The sequence below is a fragment of the Chiloscyllium plagiosum genome, unplaced genomic scaffold (genome assembly GCF_037043375.1).
Source record: "Chiloscyllium plagiosum isolate Xiang-an unplaced genomic scaffold, Cpla_swu_hap1 HiC_scaffold_7, whole genome shotgun sequence".
Taxonomy (NCBI): Eukaryota; Metazoa; Chordata; class Chondrichthyes; order Orectolobiformes; family Hemiscylliidae; genus Chiloscyllium; species Chiloscyllium plagiosum.
Window position 1 is genome coordinate 48,343,976 of NW_028270145.1, and position 27,708 is coordinate 48,371,683.

At 40.9% G+C, this 27,708-nt stretch overlaps 1 protein-coding gene across 9 annotated transcripts in view; it reads right to left on the bottom strand.

Annotated features, from left to right (window-relative positions):
• Positions 1 to 27,708, bottom strand: part of osbpl6 (oxysterol binding protein-like 6) — a 171,089-nt gene that overhangs the window by 39,873 nt on the left and 103,508 nt on the right. For all 9 annotated transcript variants that reach the window (XM_043693527.2, XM_043693522.2, XM_087988988.1 and 6 more), the window contains 7 exons: positions 25,841 to 25,954; positions 24,429 to 24,599; positions 14,477 to 14,609; positions 13,934 to 14,037; positions 12,834 to 12,926; positions 10,129 to 10,297; positions 3,558 to 3,688 (listed from right to left, as the gene is read on the bottom strand). In XM_043693527.2, the coding sequence (XP_043549462.2) occupies positions 3,558 to 3,688; positions 10,129 to 10,297; positions 12,834 to 12,926; positions 13,934 to 14,037; positions 14,477 to 14,609; positions 24,429 to 24,599; positions 25,841 to 25,954 (915 nt within the window). The remainder of the gene's footprint in view (positions 1 to 3,557; positions 3,689 to 10,128; positions 10,298 to 12,833; positions 12,927 to 13,933; positions 14,038 to 14,476; positions 14,610 to 24,428; positions 24,600 to 25,840; positions 25,955 to 27,708) is intronic.

The window sequence follows — 27,708 nt, forward strand, 5'->3', positions numbered from 1 at the left end:
AGGAAGAAAGGAAACACCTGAGTGGCCAGTGACAAGCAGTGTCCTTCACAAAAGGCAATGCTGTGTGATCAAACAGTGAAGGGGAGGGTAGGGACTAAATCAGAATAGAGTTGGAGGGGGAAATAATGCGCTCCACTCCCTGCGGCACCCACCTCTCCCTGAACAACTCCAGGGTGTCGGTGGAGACCGCGTGCTCCTTCTCCAAGGACACCTGGGCCCTAACGTAACCGCAGAAGAGGGGCAGGCAGTCGGCTCTAACGACCCCCTCTACAGCCCGCTGCCTGGACCTGTTTATGGAATTGGAACATGGTCCACGGACTCCACAGCGCCACAGAACAAGCAGTTGGGCTGGGAGTCCGTGAACCACTGCAATCTGCGGTTGCAGGGGACACTCCTGTATAGATCTGTCAGCCAGGGTTCCCTGACTGGACAAGATTAACAACCTCAATCATGGAACTCATGTTCTAAGGAGGACCACCTGGCTGACCTCGTTACAGTCACTACAACCCTCTCTCCAAGTCCAAGGATATAGGCTGATTCTTTTTTTATGTAGCTCTTCCTGGAGTATTTTGGCCCCGGGTCAGGTCCCTGCGACTCTGCCTCGGATGTGGGTGGCATGTAACGCACAGTAGCTTGCCTCTTGCACCTGGAGCATCTCGGAAGAAATTCATTCTCTTCTTCAGGTATCGAGGCAGTGACATCCACCGTGTCTACCTCAGATTCCAAGGAATCTTCATCGCTTGATGGAGAGCGAGAACCCACACATTCTGGAACAGTCAGAAAGGCTGTCGTGGAACTGGGCACATTATGTTCCCACACTGTTTGAGAGTTTGCAGCTTTCACGTGATCCACGTGTTTGTTCAGGATTGTCGCACGTATCCAAACTTCATACGTCACTGACCTCGCGTTGACCATACCTCTTACCCATGCAGGACACTTCCCATGATTCCTACATCAAACTTCATTCCCTGAAGTCAACTCTCTCTCCCTCTTAGCGGAGTCTTGTGTCCAGCCTTGGTGCTCTTGTTGCCGTTTCACCCTCTTCCTCCAGATCCAGGAAGTTCAGATTTAATTTGGTGCCTTCTCCCCATTAGAAACTCTGCTGGAGTTATCCCTTTAGTTGCACGAGGGGTGTGATCCTATAATCAATCAAATAGAAACCAGGACAGTCTGGTATCGCATGCAGCTGTAGGCTGTTTCTTTAAGCCTGCATTCAAAGTTTGGCTTGCTGTTTCTGACAGACTGGATATGTATATTATGGAGCTCTCCATATATGCTGATTATTATTTGACTTTCATAAATACTCAAACTCCCTGCTGGTAAATAATGGCCTGTTATCGGTGACCAACGTGTTGCAATGTCTGCGTGTTGCAAAAGACACATACAGTTTTTGTATCGACATCCCAGTGTCTGATGAATAAACTCTATGCACATCCAGCCACTTTGAGTAGGTGCCCACAATGACTAAGAACATTGAGCCCATGAAAGGATGTGTAATAGAGCTCAGGGTTTACCTGGCCATTCCCTTGAATTTTTCCCTTCTAAGGCATATGCCTGCCTGGAAGAATCATCCAAGTTCTCTAGTGTTCCTTATTACTCTGCCTTGTTATTAGCATGTCATTTAGATAAATGGCAGCTTGGGGTATACCTTGCAAGATGTTCTCAAGGTATGCTGAAAAATTGCCATTTGAAGTAATGTCAGCCTGGGCAGTCTCAGATTGGTACAAACCCTTTGGTATTAATTGTAGCATACTTTGCAAATCATCATCTAATTGCAATGAAAAGTACACATGGCTCATGTCCAGTTTTGCGAAGAATGGTCCCCCTGTCAGCTTTGTGCATAAATCCTCTATGCAAGGGATTGGGTATTTATCCAGGTGTGAAAAGCAGTTTACTGTTTGTTTACAAATCCTACAAAGGCAAACTGACCCGTCAGTCTTCACATCAGTACGACCAGTGCTGCCACTCCGCAAACAGTGCTGGTTTGAGGATTCCTTCACTTTTTAGCCTCCTGATTTCTGCTTCTACTTTTCCCTGTACGGCCAATGGCACTGGACAGGCTTTGCAGAATCATGGAATTACTTCATGGTCAACATCCGAGATGGCCTTGACTCCTTCGATAGTCCCTGGACTTTTGTAAAACTTCGAGGTATTTAATTAGGACTTCATCCGGCAGCCATTTTCTGATTGAAAAATGTTGAGCCAATCTAGGTGAATCTTTCTCAAACAAATTTTGGCCCATTAAGCTTGGGCCTGAGCCCTTTACTACAGTCAGTGGTAAATGAACCAACTGCTACTCCTAAGAGACGGGAATTAAAGTTGTACCCTTAATCTGCAAGGTTCCCCACTATAGATTCTCTGTCTAGCCGAGGACTTGTGCAAACTTATGAGTTGGAGTCCAGAGCAAGTTTTGTTAAAGATTGTGGGCGGCACAGTGGCACAGTGGTTAGTACTGCTGCCTCACAGCGCCAGAGACCCGGGTTCAATTCCCGACTCAGGCGACTGTCTGTGTGGAGTTTGCACATTCTCTCCATGTCTGCGTGGGTTTCTTCCGGGTGCTCCGGTTTCCTCCCACAGTCCAAAGATGTGCAGGTCAGGTGAATTGGCCATGCTAAATTGCCCGTAGTGTTAGGTAAAAAGGGGTACATTTGGGGTATGGGTGGGTTGCGCTTCGGCAGGTCGGTGTGGACTTGTTGGGCCGAAGGGCCTGTTTCTACACTGTAAGTAATCTAATCTAATCGGTTTTGTGATCACTGAAACGGACAAACTGGTAATGACCTCCATTAGGACCAGGTAACTATTTAACCAGCGGTTTATTTTAATTGGTTCCGATTTGGTTGTTGCTAGGTAATTTAATTGTTTCAATCCAGATGGAGTTGGGTTTTCCAGGGTATGCACTCTCCTGGATACCAGCCTATGAGTTTGCTCACTCATGTGATGATGCTGTGGCTTTTAAGAGGTTATTTTGTCCTGGTTTCTTTTAAGAGAGAGATTGAACGAGAGGTGACCACCTGGCCACTGAAGACCACTTGGGGGAGGTTGGTTCTTTCTAAAAAAAAAACAGAACAGCCTGAATGGGTGTGGCCAACTCTCATAGATCAGGATTTCTGAGTAACCTGACATGGTGTATCCTTTGTGACTTCAGCAAAGGAATAGTCAGGCCGACTGTACACTGACATGCTGGGATAGGATTACAGAGACTCAAATACAGCAGCAAGTTTGATAAAAAGAATTGCATTACAAATAGAATAAGAGTTAGTAAAGCTGTTTGCAAATAATCTTAACCTATGGCCCTATCAAAGACTGCTGGTCACTTTCTGGAAAATGTCAGAAGTCACACAACAGCAGGTTATAGTCCAACAGGTTCATTTGAAATGACAAGCTTTTGAAGTCGCTTTTACAACAACGCTCCTGAAGCTTGTCATTTCAAATCAATCTGTTGGACCATAACCTGCTGTTGGGAGGCTTCTGGCATAGTCCAACACTGGCACCTCCACATCATGACTTTCCGGAAAGTCAAACAGCTGTCAAACTACAATCTCCTGTATATAAAGTACCTGGGAGAGTGTTCTCCTAAGGTTGAAGATTTGGGCATTGTGGCCAGAATGTTCTTGCTCCAACAGCATTTGCTTCAGCTGTTCCCTTTCTATTGCGACTGTGTTGAAGGCAGACTTTAAAAGACAATGAACTGTCAAAGGAAAACAGTAAAACAATATCGTAAAATGGTTTAATTATTCGGATTCCTTATCAATCTGATATTACCCTACAATTTCATTTTTCAAAAAACTTTTGATGAAAAATGTGACATTGCCACTGAATCTTGTCTATTTTATCACATTACTTTTCAAGAGCAACAATTAACTAAATAATACCACAATGTAAATTAAGCATCATTGCATCAGATGTAATTCTCTTTTGGAGGTAAAAACACATGATGGTTAACAGCAGCTGCCATCTGTAAAATACACTCCAATATCTTGGTAGTAGACATTGTGAAATAGTTCTGCTCCTCGGATTCTGCCTGACCTGCTGTGCTTTTCTAGCACCACTCTAATCTTGACTCTAACCTCCAGCATCTGCAGTACCCACCTTCGCCATTGTGAAATAGTCGTGTGGTTTCAGAGTAAAAGCTGGCCAAAATTAAATGGTTTACCCCATCACAAATAATTTTCTAAGACAAAGTTCAAACTAAGTAGCATTCTTGCTTTTATCATTTTGTGAGACTAAGGGCCTGAGGATTTAACAATTTCAAGTTAAATTTCTATTTCAAGAAGGCCTTCTACAGATTTCCAGCTTCACAAAGCACTCCAAGTAAACATATATAGTTTAACCTTGTAACCTGTTGCTATATTATAGCATTGGCTGAAATGTTCTGCTTCATGGAGCAACATGAGCAATGATGAGAACATTTATGACCTTTCCCCTAAGGATTTAAATAGGAATTTTAAGATTTTGTTAATAAACAGCAACTACCTAGTATACATTTTATTATTGGCCTGACTAATTTATTTGCAATGTCCAATTCTCTTTCTCATCCCCGAGACACCAGATGGTGAAAATTCCTGACATGAAACCCAGTACGGGTTTGGTGGCAGCAGCTCGCTGCTTGCTCCTCCAAGCTGTCATCCAACTCTGTCCTCACCATCATGCCCCACATGCTCCATGGATAATCTTCAGCTCCGCCCTTCTTTCACACACATTGGCATCGGGAAACCACCACCAACCTCGCCACATCACCAGGTCTGCTCTTGGATCTAATTACATACCACTTCAATCTATCAAGTCTTCACTTTGGAGCTCAGGACACCTCTGATCTGCTTGCTTCTGCAAGTCACATGACGCACAGGGACATATGAATCTCATGCTTGACACAGGATGCATCGCCTAGCTCTTTGCTTCATTTCTTAGTGCTCAATCACTTTACACTGACTTTAAGACTGCCGACTTCTGACTTGTGTTGCTTCTCAGCACACAGAGGCAGATATACACATGACAGATGTTGATAGCCTCTTGGATCCCACTTAGGGAACACCTCTAACAAAACTGCCTGCTGTCTCTGTGCTTGCATATTGTAACAGAGTCATTAATATTTGAGATCATAGGGTCTTCTCCTGCCTGGGGCTGAGCAAGTTCCTGGTCTCAGAAAGTTCTCGAAGTGTCAGACACCTTTAGCACTTCTTGCGCGACCTGCTGCAGAAATATGTCAGTGATGCACACAGACTGCGTTCCTGAGTCTTATCTAGAAAGAGAACCCACTGAGGTGACAGTCTCTGAGCTAATGGAAGGTGCAGGTGAAAGCCTTAGAACATAGAACATTACAGTGCAGTACAGACCCTTTGGCCCTCGATGTTGTGCTGACCTGTGGAACTAATCTGAAGCCCATCTAATCTACACTATTCCATTCTCGTCCATATGCCCAGCCAATGACCATTTAAATGCCCTTAAATTAGCGAGTCTACTACTGTTGCAGGCAGTGCATTCCATGCCCCTACTACTGAGTAAAGAAACTACCTCTGACATCTGTCTTATATCTATCACTCTTCAATTTAAAGCAATGTCCCCTTGTGCTAGCCATTACCATTCACGAAAAAAGGTTCTCACTGTCCAACCTATCTAACCCTCTGATTATCTTATATGTCTCAATTAAGTCGCCTCTCACCTTCTTCTAACGAAAAAGCTTCAAGTCCCTCAGCCTTTCCTCGTAAGACCTTCCCTCCACACCAGGCACATCCTAGTAAATCTCCTCTGAACCCTTTCCATAGCTTCCATATCCTTCCTATAATATGGTGACCAGAACTATAGGCAATACTCCAAATGTGGCCTACCAGTGTTTTGTACAGCTGCAGCATGATCTCATGGTTCTGAAACTCAATCCCTCTACCAATAAAAGCTAACACAGTCTTACCCCTGTGAGGGGTGAATATCTTCCTCCTTAGAGATAGAGGTGGAGCACAGGATCTCAAATGCTGGCCTCTTCTTAGCAGAGGGTTACTTTGAGCGTCTACAGAAGAGGGAATTAGTTGTCTAAGAGGAATAAGAATTTGAGCAGGTCAGGAATGAGCTTGCACTGGTGGTAATGGGAGAGCAGCTTCATACAGCACAATTAAACTGACTGAGGAGGTTTACCCTTCCCAACATGTACAGGCATGCTCTTCTCTGGACAAACACAAGATTGTTTGTTCAAATGGCAGGAGGATGCTTCAGTCCAGCATCCCTCTACTGGTTTTGTCCCCCTCAGTACAGTTGTAAGCTATTTTCTCCTGCAATGTGTCAAAATGAGGGATTGAGTATGTTAGAAATGAATGGAGAACAGTTAGTGATGATGCAGAAGAGATGCTGAGGTATCCCCAATGATTGAATAATAAGCAGGATAAAATAGGGGAGATCCATTGCATGCATGCAGTAACAAGTTGTAGTCCATGAGCCTTTGAGAGATAAATGTGCAATGACAGAGTTAGTGGGAGTGGTGACCCTGGGAGTGAGAAGCAGCATGGAGAAGACAGTGGCACTTAACATAATAAGGCACTGGATATCACTGACCCATGTCGGTGATCCAGGTTTGCTGGTCCTGTTGGTGTGGCCTCATTTTCTGATTAGCAGGATACAGTACTGCTCTCCTCTCCACCGTCCCTCCACCAGTATCTCTAGTTTCTCTTTGACTAACTGAACAGCTAAGTTGCTTTTCTCAGACATTGTCTTTGGACTAAAGACGGAGAACCTGCCTTATACGGTCTGACGTGCTGTGGAGCTGGAGTTTAATCATGGTGCCAGTAGGGGTGTGAGAAAGCTGGGAGGTAGGGGCAGTGGTAATCGCTGTCACCCTTCCTACTATGCAGCTGTATGAGACAGAGGATGGAGAGCCTGCCTGCATTATTAATAATACGGAAGTATAACAGATTGTCATCATGGGACACAGCAGATCGAGTGCCATGAATCTCACTCGACAGGGCACTGCCAAAAGAGTCAGCCTAAGATTCATCCAGTTTTCAATTTTTGAATATTCCAGGTCTCAATCTTCTATAATCTGTTAAGCAATCATTGAGATTTAGAGATCATATTTAGTTAGTTCATAGAGAAATGCCATGGTTAGTTCAAAGCATTAATAACTTTATAAAAATAAACAAGATACCACATCTTACCATCACAAACAACTGATTTTATTTGCAAGTCTGAACAGATAAACCAAACACAAATGCTTTTTCTAAATACAAACACACACACACACACACACGTTTGTAGGGTGAATTTGTACTTGTAGGATTATATTTTATTTTGCTCAAAAACTGCATGAATCCATGTCAGATTCTGTAAATCCCTTTTTTAGATTAGAATCAGTCTGAACATTGGGGCACAGACAGCCTCACACAGGGCACCTCACACCTTCAAGGTATTATCTGAGATGACATGGCACCTATTGTTAAAGTTCACTCGAGAACATAACTTTTAAAAATAGTTAAAATATGACAGAACTGAAACCAACATGGCCATTCTGAAAGATGAGAGACTTAAACATTCCAGGTCTTTTTCAATATATAATTTCAGTTGCATCACACTGTAAACTTTTGCTATAAATTCTGTCTTAAATGATCTTATACTCCACAACCACCTGATGAAGGAGCAGCGCTCTGAAAACTAGTGCTTCCAAAGAAACCTGTTGGACTATAACCTGGTGTTGTGTGATTTTTTAACTTTTCTAAATTCAGGTGTGTGTTAAGGTGACATTACCAATGAAGTGACAGTGCTTAATAAATGAAGAAGATAGGCAGCCACTTGCTGTTGAAAAGACATAACTGCACTTGCTATCATTGTCAGAGCTTCCTCCATTCATTTTCTTCTGGATCTGCTGTACTTCACAATGAATCAGTAAAAAAAACAACAGCTGAATTATTGAAACATATAATTTCATGGCAATGACTGCAATTGCTTTAGCAAAGGATTATCATTAGTGCAAATGAGACAAATTCCAAAAATTGTATTCTATCACCTTTAATACCTGCTGAAGGGTAAAGAACTTTAATTAGAAAGTCTTAAGCTTAAACCATTAATGACAAACTGCAGGCTTCTTCACTGTTGGCACAATTAGTGGCACATTTGCATTAATCCTTTTAACCAATAGCCTGTGCAACACTGATAAAAATTTAAGCTTGGTTTGTAATATGTTATTAAATCACAACTGTTGAGTCATACCTGCTTTTAATTTTTCAGCTTCAATTCTCACAGAATGGGTTTAAAAAAGGTTTGCAATAATTTCTACATAAGTGGAAGAAGTAGCTGAAATTAAGGTGTAAGGGATGTTAAATATGATGAAAACATTTGTCAAATCCACATGATTAAATTGGAAGATCAAGGTTTTAAAGATTTCCAGTCAATGAATATATTTTATACCATTGAAAAAGTTTGCATTTTTCTGGAAAATCAGAATGTTAGCAATTAACCTCACTATTATTTAAAGATTTTGATTCACTGGGGAAGTTACCAATTATTGTCAATAAATTTGGGGTGGCACAGTGGCTAAGTGGTCAGCACTGTTGCCTCACAGCACCAAGGTCCCAGGTTCGATTCCAGCCCTGGGCGATTGTCCATGTGGAGTTTGCATATTCTCCCCGTGTCTGCATGGGTTTCCTCCCACAGTCCAAAGATGTGCAGGTGGGGAAAATTGGCCATGCAAGATTGTCCATAGTGTTAGGTGCATTAGTCAGAGGGAAATGGGTCTGGGTGGGTTGCTCTTCGGAGGGTCGGTTTGGGCTGAAGGGCCTGTTTCCACACTGTAGGGAATCTAATCTAATAAATTTATTTTGATCGTTATGAATGTGTGGCAACAAAGAATTTTTAATTTTCTTTTATAAATAGGGAACTACATCCCTTTGAATTGCAAATAACATTATGATGTATATACACATCCGCAGGGTCCTGAGATACGCAGGACAGAATTCTCACTGTTGAAAATAATTTCACAAACTCAACTCGGGAGAAACTTCACTGAATTTGTACAATTTCATTCTTTTGGGTGGGGTGTAGAGCTGGGGTGGGGTGGATTGGGACAGGAGTGGATACCTCCACGGTTTGGCCTGCCGAACTGAGACAGCAACAAGAGCTGCCAAGTGTTGAAGCAGCCTGGTTAAAATATTCACCTTGGGCTCGGAAATTTCATTCCAGTCGTAAATAAAAAGCCTCTCGTTTCCTCAGCCTCGGACCCTCCCCATGCCCCGCCCATGCTACCTCATGCACCTCACCAATTCCATAGCACTGATACACTACCCCTGCCCAACGTCCTATTTTGCCCTCTATCCATCGCCCTCATTCCATACACCATCCATGCCAACCTATGCTCCCAATCCTCATGGCTGACTATACCCTCCATGCTAATAATTGACAATCCGTCCATCTCAAGCCCCTCATTCTATCCTGTCCAACATGATGCCAACTCATACAAACCAGTGACCACCCCACCCCCCCCAAACTTTGTCCTTACACTTTCCATGCCAACTCATCTAGTACCTGCTATGAGTGTTCATCAGGAATTATGGTGAAATGAGATAAAATAAATCTGTACTAAATACTTGGAATTTTAACTATGTTAATAAAATTAACACAAACAAAAGCCAATTTAACACATTCATATTCCTTCAAGTACTTAACTCATTGAGAAGCCAAACGTTTCTACTCATAGCTCCATATTAAAGAGAGTTAATTCCTCAATAGCCTCACTAAGCTTTCAATGAAACTACTCATCTACAAGGCACCTGCTGAGATGATTGGTTATGCAAGCAATTAAAAAGCATTAAATTTAAGAGTAATTTTCTTTCCTTGACTAAACTGGATTCAGTCTTTACTACTTAAATCATACAATTGCTTTATCAATATGTAATAAACTGATTGAGTAACATTAGTAAAGGCAATATATCAATAATGTTCATTTGGGTAACTTAAGAAGGATTCATTACTTATGTTTCATATGATTCAATGCAAATGTGATGGAATAATCCATCATGGTTCGATCATTTTTAATTTATTTCATTTGTCATACACATGATGAATTGTCAGATCTCAGTCATATGTGTTAATAGCTAAACGACTCCATGAAGAATTACAAATTTACTTATAAACCATTTCTAAGAATACAAGTACCTTTTTGTGCAATTTGACAAAACTCTTCTTGAAGTTTAGTATAATCTGCAGTAGAATCAGGGGAGTCCACAAGTGGACTTGGCTGAATTGGATAGTCTCCGATGTCAGCAGAGAGATTGGGATTTGAAGAGTGCAAACGAAGTGGAGACATAGGGGCGCTCGAAGGAACCTGCAAGTGTGAACAAATTAGCTTAGTAATGCCTTCGTAACATCGTTTTTCCTGGAAGGTCAAAGCAATTATAAACAGAAAACCATATCCACAATCTCATAATGTATAATCATGGTGATTTAGAAAAGTATATAGATGTTGATTTATCGCCCAGAACAGAAGTGGTTTAATCGTTCACAACATGAGCCAAATTCATCACAATTAGCAAGTGAGCCCTTTACAATAAAAGTGTTTGAGTCTTACAGAATTATGATTACATGGCACTTCCAATGTTTTTTGTTCATAGTGGAATTTTGAACATCTTTATTTATCTTACACTCAGTTTCTCTGTCTCCACATGTGTATTTCACTAACCATACATGCTACCACACACGCTATGTTTTGCCAACATGTTTTACTTTTGACCTTATCTGTACTAAATGGAATATGGGAAGTCTGCAGGATAACAACTGACCCAGTTCATTTAACCAAATAGTCCTCATGAGCAACACTACTTTCAGAATGGAAGATAACCACTGCTATCAGACCAGGTAACCACAATTAGATCGGCATTATATTTGCAGTTATGACACTATGTACAAAATTCAGTAGTGCAGATGTCAGACAGACAAATCCTACCCAAAGTAATTGGTAACATGAATACTGCCAAATTGTTTAGCTTATTTCACAGATACAACCTAATTTGCAGTTTATAAAAGTTCAGATTTCCAAGCGTGCACCTATACTTGGGCAGGACTGGAGGACAATTGTCAGATCTCTTGGTCAATTCTATAGACCACCTTTTCTTAAAGGCAGCCCTTGAAAATTTTCTTAAGCAGACTAAATCTTTTATAACCAGTGTGTTGGGAGCCAGAGAAGCCTCAAAGGCTGAAAGTAAGTTTTTGAAACCTTTGCTACGGGACGACAGTGCATGATATGGCAGAAAATGAATCAATTCAATGAGCAACCGTTAAAAGAAATAAACTATTTCTGGTGGAATCTTACATTCTGACAGGATCCTCTCTTAACCTTTCCCTACACCCAATACTAAAAGGATGGCTCATACATGTTTGGGTTCTCCTCAGTGGCTGCTAAAAGACAATCAGAATCCATGTTTATTGAACTGAATTTTTGATGGACTGGAACTCTGATGCCAGCTTTTTTTAAAAAAGGAAAATCTGGGGCAGGACTTAGAGGACAACTGTTGGGCCCACTTAGTCTCTTGGTGAATTTGAAGGACAGGTACTGTTGCTGCTGAGGTGCTGCTCAGTTGGCCGTAGAATAAATGGTTAGCAAGAGTCCTCCTGCCAGAGTCTGCGGGGGAGGGGGTGGGCCTTCCCTTAAAACAGAAGGCCGACCCTCCACCTGGTAAAACACCAGCAGTGCAAGGAAAAAGCATTTAATTGATCAATTAAGGGATACAATTGACATCTGGACAAGAGAGCTGTCCATGTCCACTGGCAGAATGTCATGGCAGCAGAATATTTCAACGCCCCTTTGGTTTCTCTCACAATGTTTATTGCTCTCCCCACTCCCACCCTTCACATCCGGTAAAATGTAGTCGATATATAGCACATCTCAAGCTTGCAGAATACCCTTAAGCACTTATTGGCTAATTTACCAAGAAGAAACCCACTGTTATCACAAGGACATAAGAGATAAATAATAATGTAATATGTTCAATTTAAAATACTTATTCAAACATTTTACTCTGGGTGACGGATAGAGTCATATTCATACAGCATGGAAACAGACCCTTTGGTCCAACCAGTCCATGCAGAACTTAATCCCAAACTAAACTAGCCCCACCTGCCCGATCCTGGTCCATATCCCTCCAAACCTTTCCTATTCATGTATCTAAATGTCTATCTACATCCCTATCCAAATGTCTTTTAAACATTGTAATTGTATCTGCATCCACTACTTCCTGAGGAAGTTCATTCTACACTCAAACCACCTGGTGTAAAAAAAGTCACCTCGACTTTTTTAAAATCTCTCTCCTCTCACTTTAAAAGTATGCCCCCTGATCTTGAAATCCTCTATTCTAGGGAAAAGACAGCTACCATTAACTCCATCTACACCTCTGAATATTTTACAAATCTCTTTAAGGTCACCTCTCAACCTCCTATGCTCCAGTGAAGCAAGTCCCAACCTATCCAGCCTTTCTTTATAACTCAAACCTTCCAAACCCAGCAACATCCTGGTAAATCTCTTCTGAACCCTCTCCAGCTTGATAATATCCTTCCTAAAACGGGGCAACCAGAACTGGAATACTGTACAACCTCAACATGAATTCCCAACTCCTATACTCAAAGGACTGACCAATCAAGGCAAGCGTGCCAAACACCTTTTTAATCACCTTGTCTACAAGTGACACAAACTTCAATGTTGGGTTATAGACAATTTCAAAAACTGTGGAATTGCTATTTCGATTACAATATACAAAGTTATTTTACCACTACTGAAACATTATGGCAGCTTATGCAGCAGAACAAAAGGCATGATTGTAACCCGTCTCAGATAATATGCAACAAAATCATAAAGGTGACGAGAGTACCTGAAGCTGCATTTTTCCATCTTTGCTGACACTTTTTGTTCTCCATCTCCTGGTGACACGCTTGTCTTTCTTTGTAATATCTATGCAGTTAGCCTACATGACAAAAACAGTTAAAGTCAAAGACAAACATGCTGTTAAATTTATAAGCTAGTGCACAATAGAGACCAGGGCAATTTAAAAACTACAATTTAGAAAAAAATAATCTATACTTAGTTTGGCACGATTTACCAGAACCACATGAAAACAAATTAATTCTCAAGTATCTATCAGTTTATTTTAGTAACCACCTTAATTATTTCATAATAAGCTCATAACAGTGACGTCACAAGCTGTTTATGCCCTTCACCACAAATGTAAGATGACGTCAATTTCTGAAATGACAACTGCAATTTACCAAAAAAAAATTGAATTTCCCCTTCCCTAAGCAAGAAAGCTCGAATGAAATGTATCAGGAAATGACTCAAATGCTATAATCTAACTTCAACATTCTGCTAAGTGTTGGTCTGTTCAGGTTTTGCCTTTCTGCTTTATGACGCTATCTCAGTTTTCCATTTAATTGGTATCATTTACTCTAAAATTACTATTCTAAGTTTAGGTCCTTCGTTGCAAAGCTGACCAATTTGTCCGCACGAACTAGTTTACTGAAAACAACCATGCACTCTACATTTTATGTAATTAGGTAGAAGCAACAAAATGTTTGCTATCTTTTTAACCTCTTAGAATTGGGCAAATTGCTGAATTGCATCTGGCGTGAGAAAGATCGATTTGGATTTATTTGTTTATAGTTCACCGAATTGATGTCTATTAAATCTATGTTGAGCCCAGAAAATGTAAAGGTTATTTTACCAATACATAAAATAGTCATGATTCAATCAGCGCTTCTAAAAAGCAATTAAAAACTCAATGTTGAACTATTCTTGAGTTCCTGAACAGGTTGCATACTATGGTAGTTGGCTGTGGTGTCATAAGTGATCTCTTTCGCAGATGGTCTCTCGCTCTCTCTTTGTAGATTTACAATGTGAAGGGGTTGAAAATGGTACTTAATGACAATGGGAACAAGTGGGTCCAGCAACATCATAAGGCAAGGGCAGCATCTATACCTGCATATCAGTGAAATTAGGCGCAGACTGTGTCCTCTGTAGGATTTCCAGATTTTGTAGTAGTTTACTGAGCTCAACTAAGCTTGATTGGCAATTTGCGAGATCTGCAGAAATCATAAAAAGTGTGAATAACCTTGATAATTTCATCTTTAGATCCAAGAACATGGATAGAAAAGGGGGTGGCATTGTGATAACAATACAATACTGAATGAATAATTCAGGAGCCCAGATTGATGCTCTGGGGAGATAGGTTCAAATTCCATCACAGTAGCTGGTGAAATTTAAAATTTAATTAATAAAATGATCTGGAAATGATTGTCGATCATTGCAAAAAGCCAACTAGTTCACCAACATTCTTTAGGGAAGGAAATCTGCCATGGTTACCTGGTCTGGCTTACATGTGACTCCACAAATACAATATGATTGACTATTAATGGACCAGGCAGTGACAGTCAATGCTGGGCAACAAATACCAGCCATATAAGTGACACCCAAGCCCCAAAAAAGAAAAAGAAAATTACTGTACAAATTTTTACAAAATACCTTTAGCACACTTGTTCATTTCCTCAGATTCCAACAACCATGCTGCAACTTTGGTTTGGCTGCTGCTGTAGGAAGCAGGTAGACTTGTACTGCATGGAATGGAGGGCAGCCATGTGAAATTGTTCTGCTGAGGCTAAGTATATAAAGAGAGAGAGAGAGAGAGAGAATGCATGAAATACAAAATTAATGTAACTTTTAGTCGATAAAGTAGTAAAGAGAGAAGAACCTCAAAATCCTGGAACCAAAAGCATCTTTGGCTGATCTGATATTTGCTGAAATTCCTTCATATTCATTTCATGATCATTGGTGCTCCCAAATTTGAGAGAACTATTTTTTTAAACTAGTACTGTTCAAATCGCTTTTCTTAAATTTAGCTTTTTTTGTCTTCTGTACTTCCATTCCCAACTTTCATAAAAAAGGGAAAACTTATAAATCGGATGTCTTGTTTAATGATCCATGCAATGGCCCTCCTCAGATGTCAGCTGGAGAAATGATGTACTTCACGCAACAGATCTTAGTGGGCAGGTTTGATGTGATGTTCTCCATGATCTGGGACTCATGGCCACAATCTGAGTTTTGGTGATCCCTCACCTTCCACTATGGAGCTGGTAGCCACACCACCCAGGCCCAGTGTTGATTTGGTCACATGCTCAGTCTTCAAGGAACGTCAATCCAGGGACCTCAATTGCTGGGTCAGTGATGAGGTGCTGGCTCTTTATGGTTCCATCCAACCAGTGTGTTGATATCAGCTGCATGAAATGTAATTGGTGCAACGCAAGTTGCTTTTGCAGCTGATATTTGTAGTCTTAGTGGAAAGAAATGTCAGAGAGAGAAGCATGGATGAGTCACCTGAGATTTTCCTACCCATCCTAGAGGAAATGTACTTCAATTGAAACACCAACGGAAGGGTCTTCCCCAGTTCTGGAAGTTGCAACCCCATACCATAGCCTCTGTTTGTCTCTTATCATTTCATATCTCATTATTTGTACCATTCACTGTCCTTTACACAATTTTTTTTTACTAATTTCTTACTGTATTGGTTAGTTTTTTTCCTTATTACTGATCTTTGTTTTATTTACATTCAATGCCCATTGCTTGTAAATTCATAAGTTTTAAATAAATGAAGATAATATCTCTGTTGAAAGTAAGAGGACATTGAGTTATAATCAGGCTATTTTCAGTCATTAACTCACTCAACTACATGAAATAGCATTTAGATAGAAAATCACAAAGTCTTTCACTTAAACAATTTCCTAATGGTATTATATATTGTTGATATGAAAGGCACAATAATATACAATTAACAACCTCATATTACAAAAATATTTAAAACGGCATAACAATCACAAAATATTGTAAGATATCTACAAACACTCTTGGGACTTAATACTGTTGGTTATATTGGAACACCGCAATGTATTGACCACCATTATTTTCAGCTGTAAGAAACAACAATGGGGGAAAGAAGGTTAAGGTCCAATTTCAATCTGCATTAACATATCACTTTAGCATAAGCATAATAAACACAACATAGGAAACATGCTGTTGTTTATATGTACACAATTAGAAGCTTTTCTATAAACGGCTCACAGATTAGCATTGTATATTAATCAAACACTGTAGTAATTCATCCATCACTCCAGACATATTGAGGAGATGTATGTGTCTGCTGACAATGAACCTGAACAGGTTGCATACTAAGGTAGTTGGCTGTGGTGTCATAAATGATCTTTTTTGATGATCTCTCTCTCTCTCTCTCTTTGTAGATTTGAAATGTGAAGGGTTTGAAAATGGTACTTAATGACAATGGGAACAAGTGGGTCCAGCGACATCATAACGCAAGGGCAGCACCTACCCTCTGCACATGTGCAAATGCAGTCTGGTGGATGTCACATGTTGCAGGACATAACTAGAGTTGCATATACACAAATGCAAGTTTTCCACTTCATTGTCAGGAGTCACTCAAAGGGGAAATGTTGAGAATAATCTTTATTTCAATTAATATATATTTAAAGTGAGTAGATCCTTCATTTGTTCTTGGACACTATTATTCAATTAGGATCAATGACAAGTCGTGACTCAGCTCTACCTAAATCTAATTAATAAGGCCCTAAATCTTACGAATAAAAACCGAAAGAACTGCAGATGGTTGAAAATCAGAAACAAAAACAGAAATTGCTAGAAAGACTCAACAGGTCTGGCAGCATCTCAGGAGAGAAATCAAAGTTAATGTTTTTGCTTCAGTGACCCTTCTTCAGAACAGTTCTGAACCCGAAATGTTAACTCTGATTTCTCTCCACTGAGCTTTTCCAGCAAATTTCTGTTTTTGTCCCAAATCTTCTGAGTTGGGCTGTTTGCCCTATACATACTCTGGTTTAACTAAAGCTTTAAACAGCAGTTTCAAAGTTAGCATAACTCAAAGTGAATCAGCTGGAGAGTCAAAACACTCCAGTAGCCCAGCAATCTCTACCTCTCTCCTGGCAAAGTTCACCCCAGTCACTGTGCCCATGCAGTGCATATTTCACCGTTAGTACATCCTATACCGATCACAGCAATGTTCACACCCTTCCCAGCCCCATCTCATGAGTGCTCTGCTCCCCAATCCAGCTGAGCTCCACAATCCCAGACAGTGTCCAACCACCTCTGAAACTGCCTCTCCCAGCTCACCTTCTGTGATCCCTCCCTCCTGTCCAGATGATGATAGGAAAGACAGCATTGTCAGGGAATGGGGAGAGTAGAATAGGTTTGTAAGATGTGGTGGCTGTGGGGTTGAATATTGTTGGGCAGGTGAGGGAGGAGACATTGAGCAGTATCGGGGTTGACAGCTCCATTTAACAAACTGAGGGGAGATCTGAAGGGACACATCTTCAGTTCATCATGAGAATAGGGGTTGGACTGGAGTTACATCTGACAATTGGCCTCCCAGCTTTGACAATGTAGCCAGCATCCAAGGTGCAAAAACAGCACTGTTAAATGGTAAGTGGGTACATTAAAATTGTGGTCAGCATTGGTCACACCCTCTTTGATGACAAGCAGAAGATCAAGGCTATTGTTAATACGATGTGAGAGCCTTCCAAACAGTTCACTGCCTAATAGATAGTGAACTAAGCGTTTTAAGAAGAACAACTTCCACTGAATGTCTAACGTTTTAATAAGCAGTTTGTCCAGGTGGCAATAATGTAGCGCATATATCCAGTTAATTACTCCTTGCTGGAATACTTGCAATTCACCTGTTTCACATGCTAATTAAGGTGGAATATCTATCTGACTTTAATGTTTATAGTAAGTCACTTAGGGTCTGGAGGGATTTGTTAAGTTTAAGAGAGATACTAGAGTATTCAAAAAAGGAAGCAAATACAGTAAAGGCACTCTCTGTAAGTCTTTCTTCATGTGGAAAGAGTAGGGATACTGAAGTGATTTAACTCAGAACGTAAACCGAATACATTAAATATGGTGGGTGAGATGATGTGCTGCATCTGCAAACATTCAAGTTGATTCACAAGGAATATACTTGAAGCAAATATTTACAGCTCCAGTAACTTTGGATCCAGTTTGAGGAGCTGGTGTGTGAGCTGCAGGCTCAATCAGGCAAAGGGCAAGTTACCTGGACACTTAGTTCCAAGAGGTAGAAAGACCCCCTGCCCCTGCCCCTGCCGATGAGGTCATTGCCCTGTGATCAATAATATGAATAATGTGATTGCAGGCAAAGCAACTGGGGACACAAAGGGCAGCCCTTGAGGAACCTCCGTCCCTGCCACTGTACAAGTTGCAAGGTCCTTGTAAGCTGTATGGACGAGAGGGGATACTGTAAGGAGGAACTGACTGCAGCACTGTAGAACAAATTTGTGGTAGAATTTAACGTTCAGATCAAGTGAGAGAAATCTGGGTTGGAAATAACCCTGCTGAATTTAAATAAGGGTAATTACATAGGGATGCAGACAGAGTTGGCTGGAATGGGCTGGAAAAGGAGTTTAGTGCAAATAGCTGTTAAGGAACAATGGCAGATGTTTAAGTAAGCAGTTTGTGACATTGGAAGATGGATTCACAGAAGGGGATAAGTGAAGACAGGGGGTGTAGATGAGAGCAAATAGGTACTGATGGAGGCAGAGAGAGACAACAGTTTGACAGACAACGGGATAGATTACAGCTTGCCAGGGAGAAAGGAAAGCTGATGGGGATCATAAGGAAGTGAAAATGGGTTAACCAAGCTGAAAGTAGCCCATGTCACCTCAGGGCCTGTGTATGGGGCTGGATAAAGGACATAGAAGACAATATTCTGGCTCTCACTCGGTATCGAGTCCTGAAGGTTGCAGGGTTCCCAAGCAGAAAATAAAATGCTATTCTTCCAACTTATACTGAGCCTTGCTGGAGCACTGCAGCAGGCCCGAGACTGAAAATAAAATAGGGAGGTCTTGCTAAACTATAAAAGACACTACCTAAATTACATCCAGAACACTGAATTGTTTTGGTCCCCCTATTTAAGGAGGGATACACTGGCATTGACATTGAAGGTTCACTAGGTATATCCCTGTTATGCAGGGATTTATTATGAGGAGAGTTGAGCTTATAGTCATTAGTGTTTAGAAGGACTATAGCAGACTCAACTGAAACATAGAAGATTATTAGGAGGCTTGACAGGGTAGATGTAGAGAGATGGTTTTCCCTGTGGGAGAGTGTAGGACCAAAGGGCATCTATCAGAGTAAGGAATCAACGAGGAGGAGGAGAAATTGTTTGTCTCAGAGTTGGCAATCTGAAGATTCCCTTACTCATAGAGAGCTGGAGAGGCCTTGTTATTAATTATAATCAGATAGATTTTTAATCAACAAGGAAATCAAGGGTAATAGAGAGAAGGCAGGAAAATGGAGTAGAAGATTATAATCTCACTGAACAATACAGCAGACTTAATGGACAAAATGACCTCACTTTGCTCCAACATCTTATAGTTATGGTCTTCCTTAACACACTGCCCAATTGTGTGCTGGAGGAAGGTTCAATCGAGGCAACTGAGCGAACTGAATTATTATAGAGAGAAGAAGCAGGTACAGGCTTATACGGAGAGAAGGCAGGGGAATGGCACCATGTGGATTGCTTATTTGGAAAGTAAACTGGCTGAATGATCTTTCTTAATTCATGATTCAACAACTAAATTCTGTCAATGGCTTTCCAAAATGCATCATTTTAATGCTGACTTAACTTGTTTTATGGGTTTGTGGTGGACGTTGGGGAGATTTGTTTAAAAGTGCTATTACAGGAACTATAAAGTTAAATCATATTAAATAATATCACTGGAATGAGGTTATTCTCGAATTATAATCTATCAACATGCTTCATTACTACAAAGTGAACTCCCTGGTCTTCTATCCTGTAGTTTGGCCTTCAGTATTTCAAAGCCCTCTAGAATGGTCATTCCACTATCAGTCTTCACTGGGGTTGAACTGAAGTTGGAAGGTTGGAAAAAAAGGCACTGACATTGAGGCATTCCTTCTACTATGCCATTTTGGTGGGAAAGGTGACACATGAGCTCCAGATGCCAGCTAGGAACTCAGTTGAGTCATAGCCACATAAAAGATTGCCACAGTCTTACCAGACCATTGGGATACTCTCTCCTCAGAGAGACAACTGGTGGTGGTTTAACATAAGGGTCCCCACAACTCAAGTGACGGGAAGGGTTGAGAAGGACAGTCCTTCATGGTAATCTCAGCCGGTGTGGGAATTGAACGCACACTGTTGGCATCACTGGACATTAGCCATCCAGCCAACTGAGCTCTCTAACCCAGCCACATAGGTGATTAATTAAAAGCCTCATTCTACCTTCCCAGCAAGAGGTGGCTCTGCCACCTTGCAGGGAAAGCGTTGGGAAAGCTCTGGTGGTCTCCACTGGATGCATCGCTTTTTTTTGGACACTCTTTAGGAGATCCCAAGTGGGAATGGCCAACTGGTAGCAATGCAACTTCTTAGCAACCTCATTTGGCGAATCAACAAAACATACACAAACACACAGAGCCATTTAATTGGCTCCTATTGGCAAAATGCAATTCCCTAGGTCAGTCCCTGGCTTTGTTCCTGAGGTATGGTATTCAGTAATTCAGCATATTTCCAACAGAACTCTGGAAACACAATTAAACTCAACAACTTCAGATAATGTGCTTTACTGATTATCTCTGAACGACAAATGTGAATTTCACAATTACATATTGTGTTTGATAATTCACTTTGCTTCCACTTGGCAAACAGAGTTATGCTGGTGTAAATCAATATGAAATAACAAAGCATTTCTTCACATGCAAGTATATTTATTGTTGCTGTCTACATAAAGGTGCCAGAAGCAAATGGAATAAATATCTGACATTCAATATTAAAGATTATAATAACCTATCATTAAATCAGTTGCAATAGAGTTCTCTGCTTTACAGCACGCCTTTTCAATGAGTAACAGATCAGACATTCACATATTTCATCCACAGCCTTTTCTGTGTTGGTTGATTGCAGCAAAATGGTTGTGGATCAGACTCAGCATACAAATAATCTGTCATACTCAATGACATGACTCATGTATTAATATTTAGACCAGATTTGAAAGGGCAAGTGACATTTCTGGAACAGTACAACAATATGGAAAGGGCGGAAAGAATCCTAAATAATTCACAGGTCAGCAGGTCTGATAATTATAAAGATCTAAATAAAGAAATTTAATACATACTTGCTGTATCATCTTATCTTAGCAGGCTCTTTTCCACCCATGTTGACTTGGAGAAGTTCCAGAAATAAATATATTTAGTCTTTTGTGGCTCTACTGATTAATTCATTTTCTACTGTATCTATATGTACCCAAGGAAAAACAGTACCGTCCTAGCTGTGTAGCTGCAACCAAATCATCATCATCATCTCCAGATATTGTCCTGTCTGATGTTCTACACAAAAATATTTGTCTTCAGAAAGTAATTGGCCTATAAACCAAGGTGCTAGACATGACTCCTCATAACAAATTACAAATTTCATTAAGCTCGATAAAAATAATTTAGTCAATTTCAAAACGTATCCAACAAAAATTCATTTTACTCATTAAACTCTAAGCATAGAGAATATTCTGATATCTAAATACAAGTCCTGACTGCAAAAATATTTTATTCTTCAAAAGACCTTTTAAATCATTTATAGACAAGCAGGAGGCTGGAAGAGCACAGCAAGCCAGGCAGCATCAGGAGGTGGAGAAGTCAATGTTTCGGGCATAACCCTTCTTTAGGGCTGGGGGTGGAGGTAAAGGTGGGGGAGGGAAGGAGTGGTGAGGGAAGGATAGGTGAACACAGATAGATGGTATGGCCTGGTTGATCGATGGGAGGAATGAATCCAGTTGGTAACAGGAAAGAAGGGTCGATAAGAGGAATGGAAGTGCTGGAAGGGAGTTGGGGGATGGGAAGGGAGGATATTTGAAATTGAAGAACTCAATGTTGAGTCCTCCGGGCTCCAATTTATGGTTTGATTCGTTGTGGCAATGGAGGCGGCCAAGGATGGTCATGTCGGAAAGGGAGAAGGATTGGGAATGGGAATTAAAATGGGCTGTGACGGAGAGACCAGGTCAGCCCCTGCAGGCCCGGCTGAGATGCCTGGTGAAATGTGCCGAGTTTACTTTTGGTATCCCGATGTAGAGAAGATCACATCGGGAGCACCGGATACAGTAGACTAGGTTGGAGGAGAGGCAGGTGAACCTCTGTCTCACCTGGATGGACTGTTTGGGGCCCTGGATAGAGGTTGGGGGGTGGGGTGGGGGGGGCGGGTAGGGGTGTGCCGGCAGGTTTTTTTTCTGGTTGCAGGGAAAGTACTTGGGGGTGAAGGGGGGGGGGGGAGAGGGATGGTGGGGATTGGTGCGCGAACCAAGAATTGGTGAAGGGAACGATCCTTGCAGAAGGTGGACAGGGGTGGGGAGGGGAAAGATGTTCTTGGTGGTGGGATCTAGTTAGAGTTGGCAGAAGTGTTTGAGAATGATGCTTGGATGCAGAGACTGGTGGGGTGGTAGGTGAGGACAAGGGGGACTCTGTCTTTATTGCATTGGTGGGGGATTAGAGCAGTTGAACAGGGAATGGAGGTGGTGCAGTGGAGGGCTGTCTGGATGACAGAGTGGGGGAAAAGCACATTGTTCGAAACAGGTGGACATCTGGGATGCTTGGGACTGGAATGTTTCCCTATCTGAGCAGATGCGACTGAGACGAAGGAAGTGGGAAAACGGGATGGAGCTTTTGCAGGATACTGGGTGGGAAGAGGTGTAGTCGAGGTAGTTGAGAGAGTCTGTGAGTTTACAGTCAACATCTGTCTGGAGACTGTCGCCGGAGATGGAGACAGAGAGGTCAAGAAATTGAAGGGATGTGTCCGAGGTGGACCAAGGGAATTTAAGGGTGGGGTGGAAGTTGTTGGCGAAGTCAATGAACTGCCCTGATCACTGGCCATTTCAATCCCCCTTCCCATTCTCTTCCGGCATGACCATATTGGTCCAGACCCAATATACCAACCACTACAGCGGACAGCTGAAACTGACAACCGGAAGCGGCAGGGACAGATCACTATAAACACCGGAGGAAACATCAAAGAAGCGCTTCGCAGGAGGCTCCTAAGCACCGATGATGTCGCCTAGCCAGGGGACGAAACGTTTGCAACAAAAACTTCCAGCTCGGCGAACAGAACCACAACAACGAGCACCCGAGCTACAAATCTTTGCACAAACTTTGAAGGGAATTAGAATTTCAAAATCCAGCCTGTCTAGTCTCCTCAAGACCTTATATTCTTTAATAAGATCACCTCAGTCTTTTGAACTCCAATAGGTACAGGGCTGACCATTTCTCTTAAGACAACACTTTCATCCTAGAAAGCAGCCAAGTGAATTTCTAGTCTAATTATATATTTTCTTAATTAAGGAAACCAAAACTGCACATCAGATTCCAGATGTGGTCTCACAAATGCTCTGTACAATTTTAAGAGAATTTCCCTATTTTTATATTCCATTGTTCTTAAAATAAAAAAGGACATTCCAATGTCCTTCCTAATCACTTGCTGTACCTTTTGTGCTTCATCTACTAAGATACCAATACTACTCTGAACTCAGACTTCCACAACTTCTCTTTATTTAAATAAGATACTACTTTTCTATTCTCCCTCTCAAAATGGGAGATGCTCACATTTTCACACTATACTTCACCTCCCAAATTCCTACTCACTCGTTAAACTACCCACACTCCTTTTAGAGACTCAACACATTTATGGCAGTAAGCAATGAATCAACAGGATGAGATATTCTTTCATCGAGCAAGAAGCCACAATCTGGACTGTGCTGCCAGAGTGTCTGGTGATGCAGAATCACTTTAGGCAATCTAAAGGAAACTGGATTATTTTCAGAGAAGTAAAAGTCTGCAGAGTTACAGGGAGAAGGTTGAGGTGTGGAATAAGATGAATTGCTCCTTCAAACAGCTAGCACAGGCATAATTGACTGAACAACCATTCTGTGACTGTGTACTCATGGAGCAGACTGAAAGATTTCCACACGCATTGAAGAAAAATGTTGATTTTAAAATTAAATAGCCAGCCTATTTTATATACAAATATCATCATGTTAAGTAACAGCTGCAATGTTTCACTGGTATGAGCCAGAGAACAGACCATCCACCTTATGTTCGGATACTTTAAAAATAAGCATATTGTGAAATAAATTAAAGAAAACAAAGCTTTAATTTTAATCACAAGTAGAAATACAACAAAACCCAAACTGGCTTTTTTTTTTACAACCATGATTAAATTTTATTTTGTCAGTGACAAACAGAAGAAAGCATTTTGTGAACGCCAATCTAAAAGGAAAATGCACAATAACAAGATAATATCTGTTCAATTAATCTGAATTGTTTTAGTTCAAAATGTAACTGGAAAATTCAAATTTAAACGCTATATAGATCAGTTAAAATCACTCACCTTTACATCCAACACAGTGGTAGCTGGAGCTGGTGAAGTATCAGTTTTTGGTGATGTCGGGAAGACATGAAAGCTGGCATCCCTGGGTGATCTCACGATTTCATTTTGACGGTACAATCGATGATGGCGCAATTTTGTTACCCAAGCATCAAACACTTCCTGAGATTTTACCTGTGCATATAAAAATGTGTTGACAATTTCTATTTAAAAATGTTTCTGTCAATAGGCTTTATTTCAGTGAACAGCACAAAGTTACACCTCTGCCTGAGTGCAGTGAAGTAAAATACTTAACCCTGTGAATTTGACAAATGAGGAAATTTTGTATAGTGAGGGTAGAAGATGCTGTCAGTCCTTTTTTTGCAAAATTAAGCAGTCTGAAAGGGTTAGTGAAAGACAGTGAGACTTGAGAACTGAAGTCAGGTAGCAAAAAAAATAGGCAAGTAAGTAGGGGGCTGGTGATTTTATAAATTTTTATTCCTTTCTCAACTGGGACAAGACATTAAAAGGCGACTGGGAAAATTTAAGCAGCATGTTAAATATATAAAGCTAATTAGACTTCATAACATAACTATGAAAATTATTATGTAATATTTCAAGTCTTAGTACTTTAACAAAACAAAACAAAGAGAGCAGTACAGAAGATGGATACCAGCTATGGCGCGTGGTGTGAGCGGTGAGATCCATGGTATCCTCATCAATTGCAAATAGGAGATTTCTCATCAGTAGTTTAAACTTCCTGGGCAATTCCCATGAAGTCAATGCATTTGAACTTCCGAGGGGTGCCAACATGCATCTTTCAGGGTACTTTAACTTTCTAGAGACTGGAGGATCTGAGCCTTTGTCTCCTTGTTTAAGGAAGTATATTCATGCATCGGAAGCAGCTCAGAGCACATTGATTAGAGAGAGTTTGGGGATGAAGGAAAGGTTAAGCAGGTTCTCTCTCTAACTATTAGAGTTTAGAAGAATAAGAGGCAATCTTACTAAAACATAAAAGATTCAGGGGACTTGACAGGGTAGATGTTGAGAGGATGTTTCTCCTCATGAAGGAATGTAAAACGGGGAAAAGTGTTTCAAAATAAGTTGTTTCCCATTTAAGATAGAGACAAGCAGGAATTTTATCGCTCACAGGGTTGTTAGTCTTTGGAATTCCCTTCCCTAGAAAGCAGTGGAAAGCTTTGGATCTCTGGATATACTCAAGGCTGAGCTATACAGATTTCGATTAACAGACGAGTTAACAAATATGGGAGTCGGACAGAAAACTGGAATTGAAGTCACAATCAGAGCAGCTATGATCCTATTGAACAGTGGAAAAGAGAGACACAATGAGCTGAATGGCCTACTCCTACTCCTATTTCTGATGATGTTACATCTTCAGATAATAAATAAGGTTCCTATTGGTTATGTTAACATACCTTTAGATGATAGATATGTTCTTCTGTGTCAAGGTCTATTCTGCGTGCCTTCTTTTTGATCGACATTACTGACAACCCAACATCAATGCTTCCATGAAGTTTGCCTTTTTGAATCTAAGAATGCACAATTTTGAATGGCAAGATCAAAGCACAGTATTGTTTTGTTGAAAACTTACAGATCCAAAATGAACATACATGTACATTAACAGGATCCAATATATTCGGCCCTACAGAAGAGTAGCCTCTGTCCACATTAAGAGACAATGATGACAGGCCTCATGTGTAAACAGAAAATTACTGCTTCTCTTTCATTGATACGCATTAAATGACAGTAAGATGGCTTAGTGTAAAAAAAACCCAAGATATAGTAGAATAATGAAACATACACGTGACACATAACAGTACTGCCTCTTGACAATCTGATAAAACTAAAATTTATCAAATAAAATACAAGCAATACTTTTTTCCATTAACTTGTCAACTCTCAAACATTCCACAGTTTCTGCAAAAATAAAGCAAAACTACTCATGTTTCATTGAATTTGGTAACTAAGATAAATTATTTCTCAGTTAATCTTCTACTATGACTTTGCTGTGTTCAATGACCCAAATAAATTGCAAGCACAGCCTATAAACATAGTGACATAATTATGCAGAAAAAGTTCTTGTGTACCTTGGCCATTCATCATAACCTTGCTACACCAAGTGTGGCAGCAATTGCCCTTTACCTCCTTCTGCATCAAATATTTATGCAAGCTCACCAGTCATCAGTGCCATGGTTGGCGGCACGGTGGCTCAGGGTTTAGCATTGCTGCCTCTCAGTGCCAGGGACCAAGGTTCAATTCCCACCTTGGGCGACTGCCTGTGTGGAGTTTGCACATTCTCCCCCTGTCCGTGTGGGTTTCCTCCGGGTGCTCTGGTTTCCTCCCGCAATCCAGAGATGTGCAAGTCAGGTGAATTGGCCATGCTAAACTGCCGATAGTGTTTGGTGCATTAGTCAGGGGTAAATATAGAGTAGGGGAATGGATCTGGGTGGGTTATTCTTCTAAGGGTCAGTGTGGACTTGTTGGGCCAAAGGGCCTGTTTCCATACTGTGGGGAATCTAATCTGTTATTTTCCTCTCTATCCCATATGAACATTGGGAAAACTTCAAGGGTCTTCTTGAAACCTATGCAGATAACCACTACACCTCACCCTTATACACTAGATCTGCAACTTCCTTAACACAAAAACCAGTAAACTGTTTTGTAGAACCTGTCCTCCTGAAACTAGGTCCATCATCAGATTCTGAAGGCCCTTGGGTAATTCACCATCAAATTTTCATCTTACACAAAATGAAGACAAGGCAAATAGGACAATAATTTGATTTACTCCTTGATCTTCAGACTATCATTGAGTAGCACTGCTAAACCTCGAGACCTAATTAGTTCCATCAAACAACATAAAAATGGCAGGATAAGTGATGTGTTGCAGCTGTAGCATGTGAGGATTGTGATTCATCGCAACCACATTTGAAGTATATCTCTTCAGCCTGAGTAACATTTTAGTTCAGAGCTGATGAGCTGCAATCCAAATTTGGGACTGGACTCATCTGGTGGGGACCTGGGCATTTGCAGGAATTAATCACACCTCTTAGGCCAGGTTCTTCAAAGCTAGTTCAATGTCAAGGACCAGAAGTTTTCTTTTAATTAACGCATGGGATAAGAGTGTCAATGATTAGGCTGGCACTTGTTGTTCATCCCGAACTGCCTCGAGGAAGGTGCAAATGATCTACCACTTTGAACCAGGGCCTCATTTTCATGTACGGACTCTAACCGTGTTGTTAGAATTTCAAAATTTAAAGTGAAATTTCTATCTATGTTCTAGAGA